The sequence below is a fragment of the Rhinoderma darwinii genome, chromosome 10 (assembly GCF_050947455.1).
Source record: "Rhinoderma darwinii isolate aRhiDar2 chromosome 10, aRhiDar2.hap1, whole genome shotgun sequence".
NCBI classification, from domain to species: domain Eukaryota; kingdom Metazoa; phylum Chordata; class Amphibia; order Anura; family Rhinodermatidae; genus Rhinoderma; species Rhinoderma darwinii.
Genome location: NC_134696.1, coordinates 61,415,067 through 61,433,817, shown reverse-complemented (window position 1 = coordinate 61,433,817; position 18,751 = coordinate 61,415,067). Strand labels below are relative to the sequence as shown.

The following is an 18,751-nucleotide window of genomic DNA, read 5'->3' as shown; positions in this document are numbered from 1 at the left end:
TTAATCATTTGCATTTTTATGTCTTTCAGATGCTGCACTACAAGCAGCTGGCTCTTTGTTTACTAAAAAAGACTCTAAAAATGAAGTTGTATTAAACCCCCAATCTTTGGGTTTCCTGAAAACACAGAATGATAAACCGCAACAGGCTGCACAATTACCTCTCCACGATGATCCGATTTTGGGCGCTGAACAGCATCAAACGGATTCTATCAAAGGACATGTCACAGAAGTAGTGAAAATAGAAAAAACTCATCAAATTATGCAGAAAGTACAAAATACACATTGCAATTCACATTATGTTGAATCTCCTCAAGAAGAGCCGTCTGTTCCTACATCTGATGCAGGAGTTATTCCTAACCATATTAATGAAAAAACTCAATATGGGGCGCCTCCACGGGTACAAATGCATCATCAAGTGTTCAAGAGCCATGGTCAAGAGAAAATGTCATATTTACATACAGATCTAATCCTGAAAAAAACAATTACCAAAAATGGACCTTCACAAAATGCACCTCAAGATTACAATTCACCTCAAGTCATTCTGCACACATCAGGTTTCTCATTGGTAATGGGACAGCAGATGAATGGGCCTGATAACAAAGCAATGGAAACTGATTTAGCTGACGCCATCAATTCTTTAACTGAGCAGAAGACATATGATAGCAGCGAAATGTTAAAGGGTCTAGAACATTCACAACAAATACTATCTGATCTTAATTCAAGTATGTTGTTGCAGGACACAAAGCCTCTGTCAAAAACACATCAATTATCAGTTCTTCATGTAGAGAAGGAGCAACAAGACACTGAACACTTAAAGCGACAATGCTCAAAGAAAACAATGGATACCCATGGGCAAACAGAATCTCCATCTTTACAGTCGAAGAGAAACTTACAAACTGCAGATGATTGCAACATGATACAATATCCACTATCACTTTCTGGAGATAGTCTACAAGGTAAAAATGTCCATGTACAAGTAGAAAAGTCATCTTCGACACAGAAAAAACTTGACTCCCAAAACGGAAAAAAGGTTGAACAAGCAGCATATCCATCTTTAAATTCACAAGAAAAAACGTTCGATTCCCAGATTCTAAACAATATAAATGTTTCTTCAGCTTTATCATTCAATGAAAGGGCACCAGATGTTCCAAGTAAAAATGTCATTGAAAAAACATCACAACATGGGGCAAGTATTTCTACACCCACAAATGTACTGGTTGCAAGCGCTCATGATCTCTTTGTGCATAGCACTGAACAAGCTGTGCCAATGTCATCCGATGCTCAGAAAGCGATTAATATTTGTACCAGCGAAAGAAAACAAAATAAATCCCCTCTTCCAACAAAGGGCCTTGATGAATACGCTTCTTTCGAAAGGAATGGTCAAACCAATATTTCATCTTCAAAACTAAACGAAGAAATCGTTCATCCCCCCAAAAACACACCCAAGCAGCCTCCGATCTCTGGTGCACAAAGTGAACTTCAAAACAATTTGCAAAGTTTGTCAGAACAGGAAAACGTGAACACATGGCAAACAAGTCAAGGGCAGGTCTGCTGTATTTTATGAAACCCAAAATTTGAAAATTGGATGAAATTTTTTTTACGGTTTGCAGTTATAAAAGCAGTATCTACTAATAGATCACTTTCTGTGGAATGTCAGCACTGATAAAGAAAAGAAAGTAATTTAAGTATAAAACTTTATGGTATTGTGTGTTTTATGTGGATGTAGTCCAAAAATAAAGCGGCATCTGCTGCAGTGATTATTAAACAAATCTTCATTATGTATAAGTAAATCCAGCAATCATGATTAGAACCTGGCCACATATGATTAGCTAAATTGAAAATTACTCTCTGAAGTTATCCTCTGAATTAAGGGATTCTCTGGGGCGAAAAGCCCTGGGCCCTCCACAAATCAGCATTATAAAGGGGGCCGTCGCTCTCCAGTGAGCATCGCGGCCTCTTCAATGATTATCTAGGCACATAGACTTGCATGGCTGTGCCTGGTACTGCAGATCATCTAAAAAGAAAAGGGAATTGATCAGTGGGGTCTCTCTTCCAGTGAAGCATGCAACAGATTTATTAACAGGGTACCGACCTGGTGTTGTTCTAAGAAAAAATAATTATAACGAAATACAGTGCTTGAAAAATATTGTCATACAATGAACACATAATAGTGCAAAAATGTCCTCTAGTGATACCTTCAGGCAGAGCCCAGACAGTATTGTCATACAGTACCCAAATAATAACATCAAACAGTATCCAACAACTGTTTACAGGAATACGCACACAGGCAGGCACACATATATACATGTATGCATACATTTGCACACGCACATACACAAAATGACACTTTTAAAGGTCCTCTTACACGACCCGTCCTTGTTGATCGGCACTCGTTTTCTCCTTTCACAAGGAGCTAGTATGGGAATGAGCACTTGTTACTCCGATCACTCGTCCCCATACATTATTATTATGTCGGCAGCCCATCTCCCTGTTTTCACAGGGAGATGTGCTGCGGACAACGATAATATTTTAGGCCGCTAAAACGATACGATCAGCAGAGGAACAAGCGTTTGCTCGTTCATCTGCTGATCGCTGCCCTGTTTACACAATTTATCGGCAACGAGCGTTCTAGCTTAAGGCTGGATTCACACGATGAACCCAGCCTAACACTTCATGTCTTCACTGCAGATAAATAGATAGGAGTGGAATAGGAGCTGCTAGTAGGGGAAGGGCATCATTAGGTTTGGCAGAGCCAGAATGTGCACTGGTGATTTGATTCTCCTAGGCAAATTGTATAGTACAGCATTTGGAAGCCTAGACCACTGGGCGGCAGCAGCCCTGACTGAAACTGGCCATACACGTTATAAAAAAGTTGTCTGAGCGAACCGACTTCTGAAGTGTATAGGGGCATCCTAACCACAGATTCCCCTCTCCCCATTGAAAAAAACATGCACACTTGTCCAAGGTCAGTGTGCATGTTAATGAAGGCGTCAGAAGGAATAGCTGTCGGCCGACCAAGCATTATGTGTATGGCCAGCTTTAGAATTCAGCGTTTTCCCATGAATTACTTTACATTGTTTGGTATGAGACGACACACATAAGTGGTAATAATAATTTGCCATTAGAGACACAATTGTGGTAAATTGGTCATTTTAATCAATACAAAATATTGGTTCACATTTTATTATCAATGTTAAAGTATACAATTATTATTGTGAGTGTAAGAATCTATGTGGGATAAATGAACTGCCATTCATATTGGCATTATAGATAATCTATTCAATTTGCAAAATAGAATTATGAACAGAAATATAACAACAATTAAGAAATGGAAAACAACTACTAATAGCTTTGTTATTTCCTTTAAAGATAATAATGTTACAATGTGCTTGTTTAACATGCAGATGTAGGGTGCATAGTCCTTGCCTATACTGATATTATCTTCAGGAGATGAGCAAACCACCGGACACCACATATTAACCCCTCCACTTACCTAGATAACAGGGAAGCTTGAATTAACCACTCCACTGTGCTATACCACAGGGAAGCTGGAATTAACACCTCTACTACCATAGACCACCAGGGAAGCAGGCATTTACCCTTTCACCGCCCAAGACACCCAGAGATTCTGGCATAAACCACTCCTCCTCCCTGAACCACCAGGGACACATAAACCCTTTCACTACGTTAGATCAACAGGAAAAGCTGGTGTTACTCTTTCCATTGCTTTTTACCACTTTAGTTGCTGGAATTAATTCCTTCACTACCCTCAGCCACCATGGATAAAACGTTTTAACATCTCTAAAGTTCCCATCTGTTTATATGCTAAAGTATATTTATATTTAATAGGTGCACTGTGCCTTTAAGCGCTGTAAGCAAGTGATGAATATGTGTGCTCTTTAATGTATATCGAGCTGTTATGCTGTTTTACCCCCCTCCCCGAGGTGGCATCTTACTGGAGGAGTGGTCAGTCTAGCCTATTGTACTTCTGCTGCATTTGTAATATGTAATGTACTATAACGCTATTGCTGTTTATTTGTAAGGTAAATGATGGTTGGCTCATTAGCAATCTATATTGTGGTCGCTGGGAAGTACAGCCTAACTGCCATTTATTACTGCATTGACACTCCAGAATAGTGCCAGGATGCTGGGGGTAGCTTTTGCTCTATAAAACGACAGTATCCTGAGCCGCGTCACAGAAAGAGAGAGAGAGAACTGCTATGGGCAGGGGTGGGATCCGGCCGATTCGTCCTGATTATCCCAAACCAATTGTAAAAATGACAGCCGTTTCAGAGAACCATGGTGAAGTGGGAATCGGGAACCAGATCCCTGCACTCAATTGTATCTGATACTATTTATTAGTCTATTTCTGCCTGGCGAGGCACAGGATGCCTAGGCATTCGGTGCTTTAGCAATGATGCAGTTAGCGCGATGACAACATCGCGCCACTGTGTCGTTCTGCTGGAACGGGGACAGGTGAGCATGTAATTTTTTTTTTTTTCAGTGCGCAGTGTGGGGAGCACTATCTACAGGGGGCACTATCTACAGGGGCCTCTACAGGGGGCACTATCTACAGCCTGTAGACTACAGGGGGCAATATCAACAGGGGAATCTATGGGGGACCCTATCTACAGCAGACTCTATGGGAGGCACAATCTACAGGGGGCTCTATGAGGGGCACTATCTACAGGGGGCTCTATGAGGGGCATGATATCTACAGGGGGCATTGTGAGTGGCACTATCTACAGGGGGCACTGTGTGTGTGTGTGTGTGTGTGTGTGTGTGTGTGTCTGTGGTGCTTAACTTTACAGTGTTTAACACAATTTTATTTATAGGCACAGTGTATGGTACTATAATATTCAGGGGCACAGTGTATGGTGCTATTATATTCATGGGAACAGTGTATGGTGCTATTATATTCAGGTGCACAATGTATGGTACTATTATATTATGGTATATTCAGGGGCCCAGTGTATGGTGCTATTATATTTAGGGGCACAGTGTATGATACTATTACATTCAGGGACATAAAGTGTGGCACCATGAGAATTTTAGCTTCGATTATAGGTGTGGAAATGTCGGAAAAGTGAGGAACCGAAGACATCTGAGTGGCAAACTCTGCAGAAATGGGTCGTGACCAGGAGGCATCATCATGGAGGTCTGAAATGGATGGAAAAGAAAAGAGAAAAAGAACGACTCCAATCTGAGAAAACTTCACCTGTGAGTAACTAAATGTAAATAATTATTCTCCTTGTGACTGATCACTACTGTAACCACTGTATGATCTGCAGTAAGATGATGGTTGTATCGTTTTTTTTTTGTGAAACAGCAACTCCCAGCATATCCTTACCATAGTTCAGGCCATACCGGGAGCTGTAGTTTTATGTTGTACAAACTTATATGGCAGGGGTCAAACTGAATTTGCAAACGATCTCTGCGCTTTGTGCTTGTGCTGTATATATGTACTGAGTTTGGTTCTGGTGCTTTATTTATGTACTGATCTTGGTTCTTGGGCTGTATTTATGCGCTGAGCTCTGTTCTGGTGCTGTATATATGTACTGAGCTTGATTCTGGTGCTGTTTTTGTGTACTGAGCTTGGTTCTTGTGCTGTATGTACATACTGAGCTTGGTTCTAATGCTGTATATATGTGCTTAGTTTGGTTCTAGTGCTGTATATATATAACGAAGAAAAACAGCAGCACTCACTTCAGGAAGGAATTGTACGTATATCTGGGTGCACAGCAAGTAGTCCCGATCCTAAGTACAGATATGAATAAAGAAAATCTTGCAACACTCCAATAAGAAAAATCGTGAAGTTTATTCAGTCCACATCAATCAAAGGTGCAACTTTTCTGCCCTACAATAGGACCTTTCTATTATTTTCTTTATTAATTTATATATATGTACTGAGCTTGATTCTGGTGCTGTATTTATGTACTGAGCTTGCTTCTGGCGCTGTATATATGTACTGAGCTTGGTTCTGGTGTTGTATATATGAACTGAGCTTTGTTCTGGTGCTGTATTTATGTATTGAGCTTTTGTTCTAGTGTTGTATGTATGTACTGAGCTTGATTCTGATGCTGTATTTATGTACTGAGCTTGGTTCTGGTGCTGAATTTATGTGCTGAGCTGCGTTCTGGTGTTGTGTATATATGTACTGAGCTTGGTTTTGGTACTGTATCTGTGAATTAGCCGGGAGATTTGTCGTGGCTTACTGCGCACGCCAAACTGTCCTACACCGTTCTGACAGTGCACAGCCCAACTAAATGGGCTGAGCATGCTTAGGATATTGAATGTGCGCATATAGGTCTATACGTAATGGGTGAGTTTTATATAATCTATGGATAAGTAGGTATGTACGCTTATGTAATTATATACATATCGTGGCAATGCAGTTAAACATTCTGGACAGGGAGTTTCTTTATTTAGAGTCCACTTTAATATAGGGTGTATTTGGAATATCGTAATTGTTTTATTTTAATATGAGAATCATTTTCCGTGGAGCAATACACTACGAAACACCGTGATTTCCCCCCGGTGCGTACGTCTTTGTCATCAAAACAGAAAACCTGTTGTTAAAGCTTTTAATCCCACCTCTGGCTATAGGGCTGTGTGAGGAGTGTAGAGCTGAAAGCATAGGACAGCGCTTACTCAGGGCCTGAGTCTCACGTCCTGGAGCGTGCTACGGGTGACAACCTGGAGCCTCCCTATGATTGTGTGCGAGAGTCGTGTGAGCAGTGGTGGGTACAGGCAGGAGCCTTCTCACGACTACAGCAAGCAAGCAGTCAGGTGAGAACTACTAGGCCTAACAATGCCAGACTGGCTCCTGTATCAGTGAAGTATTCCCATGGCCAAAGTCTGCCTGAGCCATGTCTAGGAGCTGTGCACCTCATAATGAGCCATATCTAAACTCATTTATTGCAAATTTTTCTACAGCGTTTCTGCAGCAAAATCCAAATCAGTTAGGTGCGGATTTTTCTACAGGTTTCACCCAGTCTACATTGAAAAGGATTAGAAAATCCGCAGCATGATCTGATTTCCGTGCAGAAAATGTTCAGCAGCGTGTGGATGAGATTTAAAAAATCCACTTGCCTGTAGCAGTCTTCTGTTGGGGATTTTGCACCAGTCTGATTGGATGCTATGGGCAACTGTTACATTTTTTCTCCGCATCAGTTTTTATAAATTTCCACATATATGTTTATTTCTCTTCTTGTAGCTTCCCCTTAGTATATTCTGACAGCTGTGATAGTTCAGATTGCCTAGCATGCACATGACTTCTGCCTGGTCGACCACCATTATAGTACATGTGGCTACATGTACAGATGTTGTTACAGGTTCTGCACAATAGGTGCGCTCCCCAACCACATAGACCTTTTAAGCAGCAGCAATCTTGCAAAAACTGTGCAAAAAACAATGCAGCGTCGGGGTGAAATCATATAAAACAAAGGGGGAACTGTACAGAAACAAGAACTATAGTAAGTAACATGCTATCTTTGTGCAAACAAGTTTGGGAAGATGCTAGAGGAAATTATAATAGAAAATTTAATCAGCAGATTATTGACGGATTATTAGCAGATCTTCATTGACGTGCTTCAAAATAAAGTTTGAAAAATTATAAACATAACCCTTGATAAATAGAGCAAAGTGGAATCATTCAGCAAATCTCTATCGGCCACTAAGGTCTTGCCTGCATTGACCCTCACACACTCTCCAGCTCTGCTCAATCTCCAGTACTTGATCACACACAGTAACTTTCATACCATCCTGAACATCTTCAGAAATGACTGGCTGATATTATAGCAGGAAAACAAGATAGTACCAACTAAATTTCCTTTCCATGCTTTCAGTCTCATGTCTATCCTCTTACTACTCAGTTTACGATGTTAGTAGTCAACCTACTAACAGTAAATGCTGCAGCTAGTATAGAAATAACTTAGTAGTTCAGATAAGTTCGACCTAGGTCCTTCATATGATCAATAGAACTGGAAAGGAACAAATTATTTCCATCAACTACTTCTGATGATCAATAGTATGATAGTCTTCCAAGTGGCCTTGAAGTGCTAGTCCATAGTCTAGGCAAAGAAGTCGTAGACACACCGTGCACTAACTGTCCTTGTAGTCTTATTGGTGCCATATTATTTGGTGACTGAAATGAGATAAGGTTAGACTCTCGAGGCCTGTTGTCTTCAGGAAAAGCTCTTTGTCTCATCAGTAGCATAGCTGGGGTATCCTTTATAGACCATCTTGATTTGCTCTGGTGGGGAAAATTAAAGATATGTTAAAACTTACTAACTAGGAAATTTGTCTGTATGTAGTAGCATATGTATATCATTTTATGAGTTGTAACTTTATGTCGCAAACTAGTACAGTAAATGTCTTTAATCTAACATGAATGAAATATGACCGGTGCTGGATTATCAGACAGTCATAGGGGAGGGAACCGTCAGGAAGAAAGGCCAAATAAAATCTTAAAACATAGGTGCAGATTTACTAAGATTGATGTTTTATACGCCAGTCTTAGCTATCTTCTGTGCTGGAGTAAGATGCAACAGATTTATTAAGTGTGGTATATTATATTTGTCAGAACTCGTTAGATGTGCTAGAAAAACAATTTCTTCTCATGGCTAGCATACATATACCAATGATTGTAAGGCTGGGTTCACACGAGCATGTTACGTCCGTAATGGACGGAACGTATTTCGGCCGCAAGTCCCGGACCGAATACAGTGCAGGGAGCCGGGCTCCTAGCATCATAGTTATGTAAGACGCTAGGAGTCCCCGCCTCACTGCAGGACAACTGTCCCGTACTGTAATCATGTTTTCAGTACGGGACAGTAGTTCCACGGAGCATCGTACATAAATACGATGCTAGGAGCCCGGCTCCCTGCAGTGTGTTCGGTCCGGGAATTGCGGCCGAAATACGTTCCGTCCATTACGGACGTAACATGCTCGTGTGAACCCAGCCTTAGCGTAAAATGGAACACACCCATAATTAGGCATTTTTTACGACTCCTCTTAGCCGTGCTATTTCTCTAAATACTTTGATAAACTGTGAGTTAGGCGTAAATAATGTCAAAAAGACATGATAAATTTGTTGTATGCCATGTTGGCCCCATTTTCTGTTAGATTTCTAGCACATTTTGTTTAGTAAGAATACCCTAATCTTTCATATTTAAATATTCCATAACTAGTTCAAAATTAAGTCCTAGGTCACACCTAGCATAAATAAAAAAATTTATGCTGCTTTTTTTGTCTGCAGTAGAACAAATGCAACATCCAGATTTTATATTTGTCAATTTTCTTAAAGGGAATGTGTTGCCAGAAAAACATGTTTTTTTTTAAAAAATTAAACATTTAGTGTGTGGGTGATTAAACATTGTTCAAATTTTTTTTTTTTTTTTGCACGAGTCCAGGAAATATTATAAATTATTTCTAATTTATAATACTACCCATTTTTGGTCACTAGATGGAGCTGTTCCCAAAATTGCAGCATTGCAACATTGGGTTAAAAGCCCTCGCTCTAGTGAGCTCTCAGCATTCCCCCCTCCTTTATCCTGGCTAGTGCCGGGATAAACGAGGGGTTTGAACGATGTAACCTCCTACACTGTGTGTCGCCATTTTTTGAGCTAACCCACAGTGTAGTAGGTTTACATACAGTAGTAAACACACACAAACACGAACATACATTGAAATCTCTTACCTGCTCCTGCCGCCGCGGCTCCCTCCGGCCCGTCCGCTCCGTTTGCTGCCGCTGGTGCAAGTGCACAAATCCGGAAGCCGCGACCGGAAGTAGTAATATTACTGTCCGGCCGCGACTTCCGGTCCACAGGAAAATGGCGCCGGACGGCGCCAATTTCGAATAGGACTGTGTGGGAGCGGCGCATGCGCAGTTCCCACACAGACGCCGTACACTGCAGTCAATGGGACGGGAGCCGTTCGCAGTCCCTATGGGACTGTGGCTGCCGTATTCCATGTCTGTATGTGTCGTTAATCGACACACACAGAAATGGAACAAAAAATGGCAGCCCCCATAGGGAAGAAAAAGTGTAAAAATAAGAAAAAGTAAAACACAAACACACAAATAAATATAAACGTTTTTAATAAAGCACTAACATCTTGAACATATGAAAAATGTTTTGGGTGATGACACTGTTCCTTTAAATGCAGTTACACAGTTGCATTTTCCATAGAAGCAGCTGTAGGAAAAGTCCTGAGAAACTGTTTCTTTAGGAAGTACTACAACCGTGATTGTGGCAAAACCGCAACAAAACCACAAAATGTACTAAAATACTAGTTGCATAAAAATATTTTACTATCATTCCTTTAACCAGTTCAGGACCGGGCTATTTTGATCCTTCAGAACCAGACACCGTTTAGCCCTTTTTAGCACTCGTTAGTTAAACAGCTATAACTTTTTTATTTGTTGGGCTAGCGACGTGATTTTTGCGATGTTTTTTTCCATAGACAATGCAGGTTTATTTTTTGTAATAATTTTTATACACATCCTTTTTGCTATTTAAGAATTTTTAGGCTTAAAGTTTGAAAACAATAGTAAAAAAATAAGCTTTTATAATTTTTAGCTTTTTTTTCTGGTAATAACATAGTTTTACCGTAAAATAGACCTTTTTTTTGTGATTGTCATTGTCTACCGTAAATTTTAATATGTTACTTAATTGCCTCAGGGCTAGAGTTACGACAATGATTGGCGGGGGGAACATTTTTTTGAAGGTGGGTATTTCATGTGTATTTATTATTTTATTTTTTTTCACTTTATTTTCCTTTTATTTTTTATTACTATGGTCTGTCCCTCAAAGGTGAGAAAAGACCTTTGGGGGACATTATTTTTTTTCTTCTTTTACACCATGGTTTTCCACTGTAACTGGGGCTGCACAGCAGACTATTGTCACTAATAGGGCTGTGCTGAGTCTTGCAAGACCCAGCAGTAGTCTGCCACTAACGGCATCCCGGCGATCATGTAACCAGTCACATGATCACCGGGACCAATAGAGGCAGCGGCGCTGCCGATGCCTCTGTTCATATACACAGCGCGCATTGAGCTCTGTGTAAAAGTGATCAGAGAAGATAGAAACAGCGAAAGCCTATCATCTCCTCAGGGGCCCTGGCAGTCGCTGACTGCCGGAGACCCGACATTCAGATGCCCGATCGCTCGGGCAGCAAGCTAAAACCCGCGCAGTGAATAGATTATGGCATGGGTTTTAAGGACCCTGACCCCTGGCAGTAAACAGACAGCCAGTGGTCGGGAACCATTTAAAGGGTTTTCGAAGTTCAGGAAAAAATGGGGGATACTGTGTGGGGCACTGTGTGTGGCACTGTCTACAGGGGCACTGTGTGTGGCAATGTCTACAGGGGGCACTGTGTGTGGTATTATCTACAGATGGCACTTTATGTGTCAATTCTACAGGGGCACTGTGTGTGGCACTGTCTACAGGGGGCACTGTGTGTGGCACTATCTACAAGGAACACTATGTGTAGCACTGTCTATTGAAGGCACTGTGTGTGGTACTGTCTACAGGGAGTACTGTGTGTGTGTCACTTTCCACAGGGGGGAACTGTGTGGGGCACTAGCCCAAACTGCACATAAGTTAAAAAAAAACTATCCAGGGCTGCTGCAGGCTGCATTCTCGCGGTCATTAGTCCCACCTGCTGATGAAGGGGGGTGGGGCATGTTCAGGGGGAGTCAATTGCGGCCAGGGAACAGGGGGCCGGTGGCACAGCACATTAGCTGTACAGAGCAGACTGTCAGAGATTGTGATGAGGCAGGTGCTGGAGTCTCTCCCTGACAGTCTGCTCCACTGTGCTGCTGTGCACTATCCCGTCTGTCTAAACCTCCAGCAGCTGTATAGGGTTTATAGTGTTTTAAATGTAAGTGTATATAGTGTAAGTGTGTTTGTGTATTACATATACGTGTGTATAGTGTATATATTGTATAGTGTGTGCTGTGTGTATAATGTAAGTCTATAGTGTGTGTGTGTATAGTGTATATAGTGTAAGGCCTTATTCACAAGAACATGTCAGTTTTGCTCGCGTAAAAATGCAGCGGTTTTTCCTGCATTGCTGTTCCGTGTGACATCAGTGTTTGGTGCGTGTCTGCGATTTTTACGCGCGTATGTCATCAGTATGCCACGCGTTTCACGTCAGAAAAATAAACTGAAGGAGGTGTTTTTCTTTTTCAAAATAATTTCTTTAGCAACTGTTGCTTGAATCATGCACAGCGCACGGATGTGCATCCGTGTACTGTCTGTGATTTTCATGCACCCATTGACTTCAATTGGTGCGTGATGCGCAAAAAACGCACAAGTATAGGACATGCAGTAAGTTTCACCCAGCGGACACATGCTGCGTGAAAAACACTGAATGTCTGAATGGCCCCATTGACTTGCATAGGTCCGTGTGACGTGCGTTATTTACACGCGCGTAACATGGACATGAAATTAGGCCTGTCTATATAGTGTGTGTATAGTGTATATAGTCTTAGTCTACATAGTGTGTGTGTATAGCGTATATAGTATAAGTCTATATTGTGTGTGTATAGTGTATATAGTATAAGTCTATATAGTGTGCTGTGTGTATAGAGTTTATAGTGTGTATAATGTAAGTCTATATAGTTTAAGTGTGTGTGTGTATACAGTGTGTGTGGTTTGAATATATAGTGTGTGGTGTTACTGTGAATTGTATATAGGGTGTTTAGTTTCTACATTTTTGTGTGTGAAATTGTTTCCCACCCATAGAGCCGTCTGCAGTCAGTCAGATGCTCAGAACCCCCCATTGCAGTATAATCTCCCCCATAGAGCCCTCAGTAGTTATTATACTGCAAGGGAGTGGGGGGTCAGAGCGTCTGAATGACTGATGAGGTTTCTATGGGGGGTAACTCCTCCCCCCAGAGCCATAGGAATCAGACACTCAGACTCTCCCATAGAGCACTCAGCAGTCAGTCAGACGCACTGATTCCCCCCTTGCAGTATAATCCCCCCATATAGCCCTCAGGAGTTATTTTACTGGAAGGGGAGGAGTGTCTGACTGCATAAAGGGTAACTAAACTTTTTTTTAAAATTGATATGTCATAGTGACATGTCAAAAGTTCTGATCGGTGGGGGTCCGGGCACTGAGACCCCACCAATCGCTAAAACAATGCGGCAGAAGCGCTCAGGTGAGTGCTGTGCCATTTTGTTTCTGATTGTCGTTCCTCTGATAGCTGAGCAAGTGGTGTATAGGCTCAATAGAAAGTCTATGAGTCCGCTCCGAGGAAAGGCTGTCAGAAATTAAGTGGAACAGCACTCACCCCAAGCACTTCTGCCGCTTTGTTTTAGTGATCGGAGAGGGGTCTCAATGCTCGGACCCCCATCGATAAAAACTTCTGACATATCACTATGACACGCCAAAAGTTTTTTAAAAGTTTAGTTACCCCTTGGGGACTGAATTTATTGGTCTGAGTAGGGGTTTGGTCTGGGGTATAAAACAATTTAGGGTGTTTCGTTTCTGAATTTTTGTGTTGCTATAGATGCTGAAAATGGCTGCACAGTCAAGGGGCAAATATTTCTCATCAGGAAACTCTGCAGTCATCAGGAGAAGTCGCCATAACGGTGTGTGTCAGATGGAGAAGAGAAGAAAAGAGAACGACTCCCATCAGAGAAGAAATCACTTGTGAGTCATTGGATTTATAGAGCTGTCCCCTCTCTTGACATGTCTGTTATAGGAAATCCTTGTATTCTATAATAAGTCTTTGTGTACCCAGGACTAATAGACAAATGCGTGTTACCATTCCCATTGTCAATAGGATGTGTGATACACAGTGTGATACTGTCAGCGATGGTTGGAGACTGTCAGTATGTAGGGACACAGCCCTTTGACAAGGGGAATCGTAACGGTCATTTGTAAACGCTCACACAGAAAGGTGGTGTTTAATATAGACACGGTGTGGCAGGGCGGTGGTGGAGAAGGGGGGCCCAAGCTTGTGGAACGGTCCAGGGCCTATGGTCTACTTTATCCGCCACTGCGCGGCAATACCAGTTATGTTAACTTTTTTTTTTTTTTTTTACATTGATTTAGGGGAAAAATGTGAAAAGGTTTTTTTTTTTTACTTTTAACCCGTTAGTGACCGCTCATAGTGTTTTTACGGTGGCCACTAACGGGCTTTATTCTGATACAATAGCCTTTTTACGGCGCTGCATCGGAATAAATAAACAGAGCGGCAGAAGGGCTCAGGTGAGTGCTGTGCCACTTTGTTTCTGATCTCAGCTACCGGAAGTAGCTGAGGGCTCGGGGCATCCCTGCTCTAACGGGTGAGATCGATATCAGTATCGATCTCACCCGTTTAACCCCTCAGATGCGGCACTCAATAGCGAGTGCCGCATCTGAGTGGTTTTGGAGACAGGGAGGGAGCTCCCTCTCATCCCACTAGGATGCCGGGTGCCGGTGTCTTCTATGGCAGCCGGGCGCCTAATAAAGGCCCACAGGTCTGCATGTAGTGAATGCCTGCTAGACCATGCCAGAGGCATGGCCTAGCAGATGCCTGCCCGTTTTAAACGGACAGGCAGTAATACACTGCAATACAGAAGTATTGCAGTGTATTATAAATGCGATTGGAGGATCGCATTGTGAAGTCCCCTAGTGGGACTAGTAAAAATGTTAAAAAAAAGTTTCATAACGTTAAAAAAAAAAGTGAAAAATAAATGAAAAACCCACTTTTTCCCCTTACAAACTGCTTTATTATTAAAAAACAAAATAAAGTAAAAAAGTTACACATACTTGGTATCACCGCGTCCGTAACCACCCCAACTATAAAGTTATTACATCATTAAAATGCACGGTGAACGTCGTAAAGTAAAAGTCCAAGTGGGCGTGTATTATGTGCGTACATCGGGGCGTTTTTAATACTTTTACTAGCTGGGCGTTCTGATGAGAAGTATCATCCACTTCTCTTCAGAACGCCCAGCTTCTGCCAGGTGACGCTGTGACGTCACTCACAGGTCCTGCATCGTGTCAGACGAGCAAGGACACATCGGCACCAGAGGCTTCAGTTGATTCTGCAGCAGCATCGGCGTTAGCAGGTAAGTCGATGTAGCTACTTACCTGCAAACGCTGATGCTGCTGCAGAATCAACTGTAGCCTCTGGTGCCGATGTGGCCGAAACGATGCAGGACCTGTGAGTGACGTCACAGATCTGCACTGCCAGAAGCTGGGCGTTCTGAAGAGAAGTGGTACTTCTCATCAGAACGCCCAGCTAGTAAAAGTATTAAAAACGCCCCGATGTACGCACATAATACACGCCCAGTTGGACTTTTACTTTTAAACACGCCCAGTTGTACTTTTGCAAGCCTCATTTGCATAACTACAAAAATGGTCATAACTTGGCCAAAAATGCTTGTTTTTTCAAAATAAAAACGTTACTGTAATCTACATTGCAGCGCCTATCTGCTGCAATAGCAGATAGGGGTTTCAAAATCTGGTGACAGAGCCTCTTTAAAGAAAATGTGATAAAAAGTGATCAAAAAGTCGCATCTACCAATAAAAACGACAAGTCGTGACGCCAAAAAAAAAGCCCTCATACAATTGCATCGGCAAAAAAATAAAAGAGTTATGGCTTTTCAAATCTAGAGACACAAAAACAAATAATTGTGAACATTTTTTGTAAAAGTAGTAAAACATATGAAATCTATATAAATTTGCTATCTCTGCAATTGCAAAAACACGCTGAATAAAGTTATTGTGTTATTTATCCCACACGGTAAACGGTGTAAATTTAGGACGCAAAAAAGTGTGGCGAAATTGTTGTTTTTTTTCTATTCTCTCCCCAAAAAATTTTAAGAAAAGTTATTCAATAAATTCTATGTACCCCAAAATGGTGCTATTAAAAATTACAACTTGTCCCGCTAAAAATAAGACCTTATACAGCTATGTCGACGCAAAAATAAAAAAAAGTTATAGCTCTTTGAATGAGACGATGGAAAAACGTAAAAAATAGCTTAAAGGGGTTTTCCGGAAGCAAAAAATTACTTTTAATTAAACTAAACAATGGAAAACATTTAACTTTGTAATGTACTTACGTTTGATTAGCTGGATGTATCGTCGTATCCCCTCTTCCGTCACGTGACCGCTTGTCAATGTAAAATTTGCACTTCCTGTGCATACCCGTCCATTCGTGCCTAACTTCCGGTTTCCGGTTTTCACATTGTACGGTTACGTCATAAATGACGTAACTGTACCACGTGTTTCTCCATCTGCTTAGAGCATGCGTGGTTGACACTACCACGCATGCTCTGTTAAATGATATGGCTGTGTCTTCAGCAGCCGTGTGTTACATTGCGCATGCGCAAGTTTTAATATGTGGTGTTGGTGTGTACTGTGACGGCTCGCTCTCTCCTTCTCCTCCTCACAGACCGAAGTGCATGTGAGGAGGTGGAGGAGGAGGGTGTTTTTTTGCTCACTGTAGGAGCGGAATCCCCAAGCCCGGGATTGGGGATTCCGCTCCAGGAGAAGTCACAGACTTCACTGTGTCCATATTTTTACGATCGCCGAGTGTCTGTGTCTCCCGCGGCAGCCGGAGACCTAATAAAGACCCCCAGGTCTGCCTGTGGTGAATGCCTGCTAGATCATGCCGCAGGCATGACCTAGCAGATGCCTGTCCGTTTTAAACGGACAGGCAGTAATACACTGCAATACAAAAGTATTACAGTGTATTATAAATGCGATCACAGAATCGCATATTATAGTCCCCTAGTGGGACTAGTAAAAAAGTGAAAAAAAAGTTTAATAAAGTTAATTTAAAAAAAAATGTGAAAAAAAAAATGAAAAACCCAGCTTTTCCCCTTACAAAATGCTTTACTATTAAAAAAACAAAATAAAGTTAAAAAGTTACACATATTTGGTATCGCCGCGTCCGTAACGACCCCGACTATAAATCTATTACATTATTTAACCCGCACGGTGAACGCCGTAATTTTTTTTATAAAAAAACTATGGAAAAATTGCTGTTTTCTGTGAATCCTGACATTAAAAAAATGTGATAAAAAGTGATCAAAAAGTCTACTCCAAAATGGTACCAATAAAAACTACAAAGCCCTCATACAACCGCATCGGCGAAAAAATAAAAACGTTACGGCTCTTCAAATATGGAGACAGAAAAACAAATAATTTTGAAAAAAAAGCGTTTTTACTGTGTAAAAGTAGTAAAACATACAAAAACTATATACAAATTTGGTATCGTTGCAATCGTAACAACCCGCTGAATAAAGTTATTGTGTTATTTATATCACACGGTAAACGGCGTAGATTTAAGACGCGAAAAAGAGTGGTGAAATTTCAGGTTGTTTTCTATTTCCCCCCAAATAAAAGTTAATCAATAAATATGTCCCCCAAAATGGTGCTATTAAAAAATACAACTTGTCCCGAAAAAAACAAGACCTTATACAGCTATGTCAACGCAAAAATTTAAATGTATCTGTTTGTAAATCAGGCAGTTATACCACACAAAATTGTTGCTAATTAACCCCTATCCGCACGAGTCAGTAACTATACGTCGTCGTGGAAGGCGACAGTGTGCGCCGGGGACTGAGAGGTCAGCTGTCTCCGACAGCTGAAACTCTACTCTTGCCGGCCAGTGGTCCTTTGCTGCTGATTTAAACAATTAAACCCTTAAATGCGGAGATCGGTTTGTGATCGTGGCATTTTACGGGTTTCTAGCACATCGGCAGACCCCGGTCTGATACAATGGCCTCCGTATCTGCCATGGACAGAAGCCTATCAGGACCAGCCTCCATCTGGAACCGGGAGGTCAGCTGTCCCCGACAGCTGACACTCCAGTATTGCCGATCAGCGGCTTATCGCCGCTGATTAAGGCATTTAACCCCTTAAATGCGGCGATCGATTTCGATCGCCGCATTTAGGGGGTTTGTAGCACATCGGCAGCCTCCATGCCATTGTGGGGGTTGCCATGGCAACCGGCGGTCCAGACTACCGAAGGCCAGGCAATGGCCTCCGGGTCTGCCATGTATGGAAGCCTATGAGGACCCCTAGGCTTGCTGTCAAAGTGACTGTGATGTCACACTGACAGTTGGAATACAGTGCACTACTAGGTAGTGTAATGTATTATAGCAGCAATTAGTGCTGCAGGTCAAAAAAGAAAGTGTAAAAAGTAGAAAAAAAGTAAAAACAAGTTAATAAAAATCTTTTATAAAAGTGTAAAAATGAAAGTAATTTTTTCCTATAATAAGTCTTCTATTATAGGAAAAAATGAAAACGTTAAAAAAGTACACATAGTTGGTATCACCGCGTTCGTAACACCGCTAACTATAAAACGAAAATGAATGAAAAAATATTTTTGGGTCACCACCCCTCCCAAGATATAGAATAAAAAGTGATCAAAAAAGTCGCATGTAGCCCAAAATAGTACCAATAAAAACTAACACTGTCCCGCAAAAAACAAGCCCTTACACAGTTTTTCTGATTGAAAAATAAAAAGTTATGAATCTCAGAATATGGCAGCACAAAAAAATAAATCATTTAACCCCTTCCCGTCGTAAACAACTTTCAGATTTTCATTTTCGTTTTTTTCCTCCCCACATTCCAGAAGCCATAACATCTTTATTTTTCCGTCGATATAGTACTATGAGGGCTTGATTTTTGCGGGACAAGTTGTAGTTTTTCGTAGCACCATTTATTTTGCCGTATAATGTACTAGGAAACGGTAAAAAAATTATTTGTGGGGTAGAAAATGGAAAAAACTGCGATTCCT

At 41.4% G+C, this 18,751-nt stretch overlaps 2 protein-coding genes across 2 annotated transcripts in view; one reads left to right on the top strand and one right to left on the bottom strand.

Annotated features, from left to right (window-relative positions):
* LOC142661472 (uncharacterized) overlaps window positions 1-1,753 on the top strand; it is a 68,845-nt gene extending 67,092 nt beyond the window's left edge. Inside the window, exon 5 of the mRNA XM_075838869.1 lies at window positions 30-1,753. Coding sequence (XP_075694984.1) covers window positions 30-1,564 — 1,535 coding nt within the window. The 3' untranslated portion in view covers window positions 1,565-1,753. The remainder of the gene's footprint in view (window positions 1-29) is intronic.
* Window positions 1,754-3,240: 1,487 nt separating this feature from the next.
* The window catches only part of FAM83E (family with sequence similarity 83 member E), a 135,280-nt gene continuing 119,769 nt past the window's right edge, over window positions 3,241-18,751 (bottom strand). Inside the window, exon 6 of the mRNA XM_075839977.1 lies at window positions 3,241-8,254. Within this exon, the coding sequence (XP_075696092.1) occupies window positions 8,024-8,254 (231 nt within the window). The 3' untranslated portion in view covers window positions 3,241-8,023. The remainder of the gene's footprint in view (window positions 8,255-18,751) is intronic.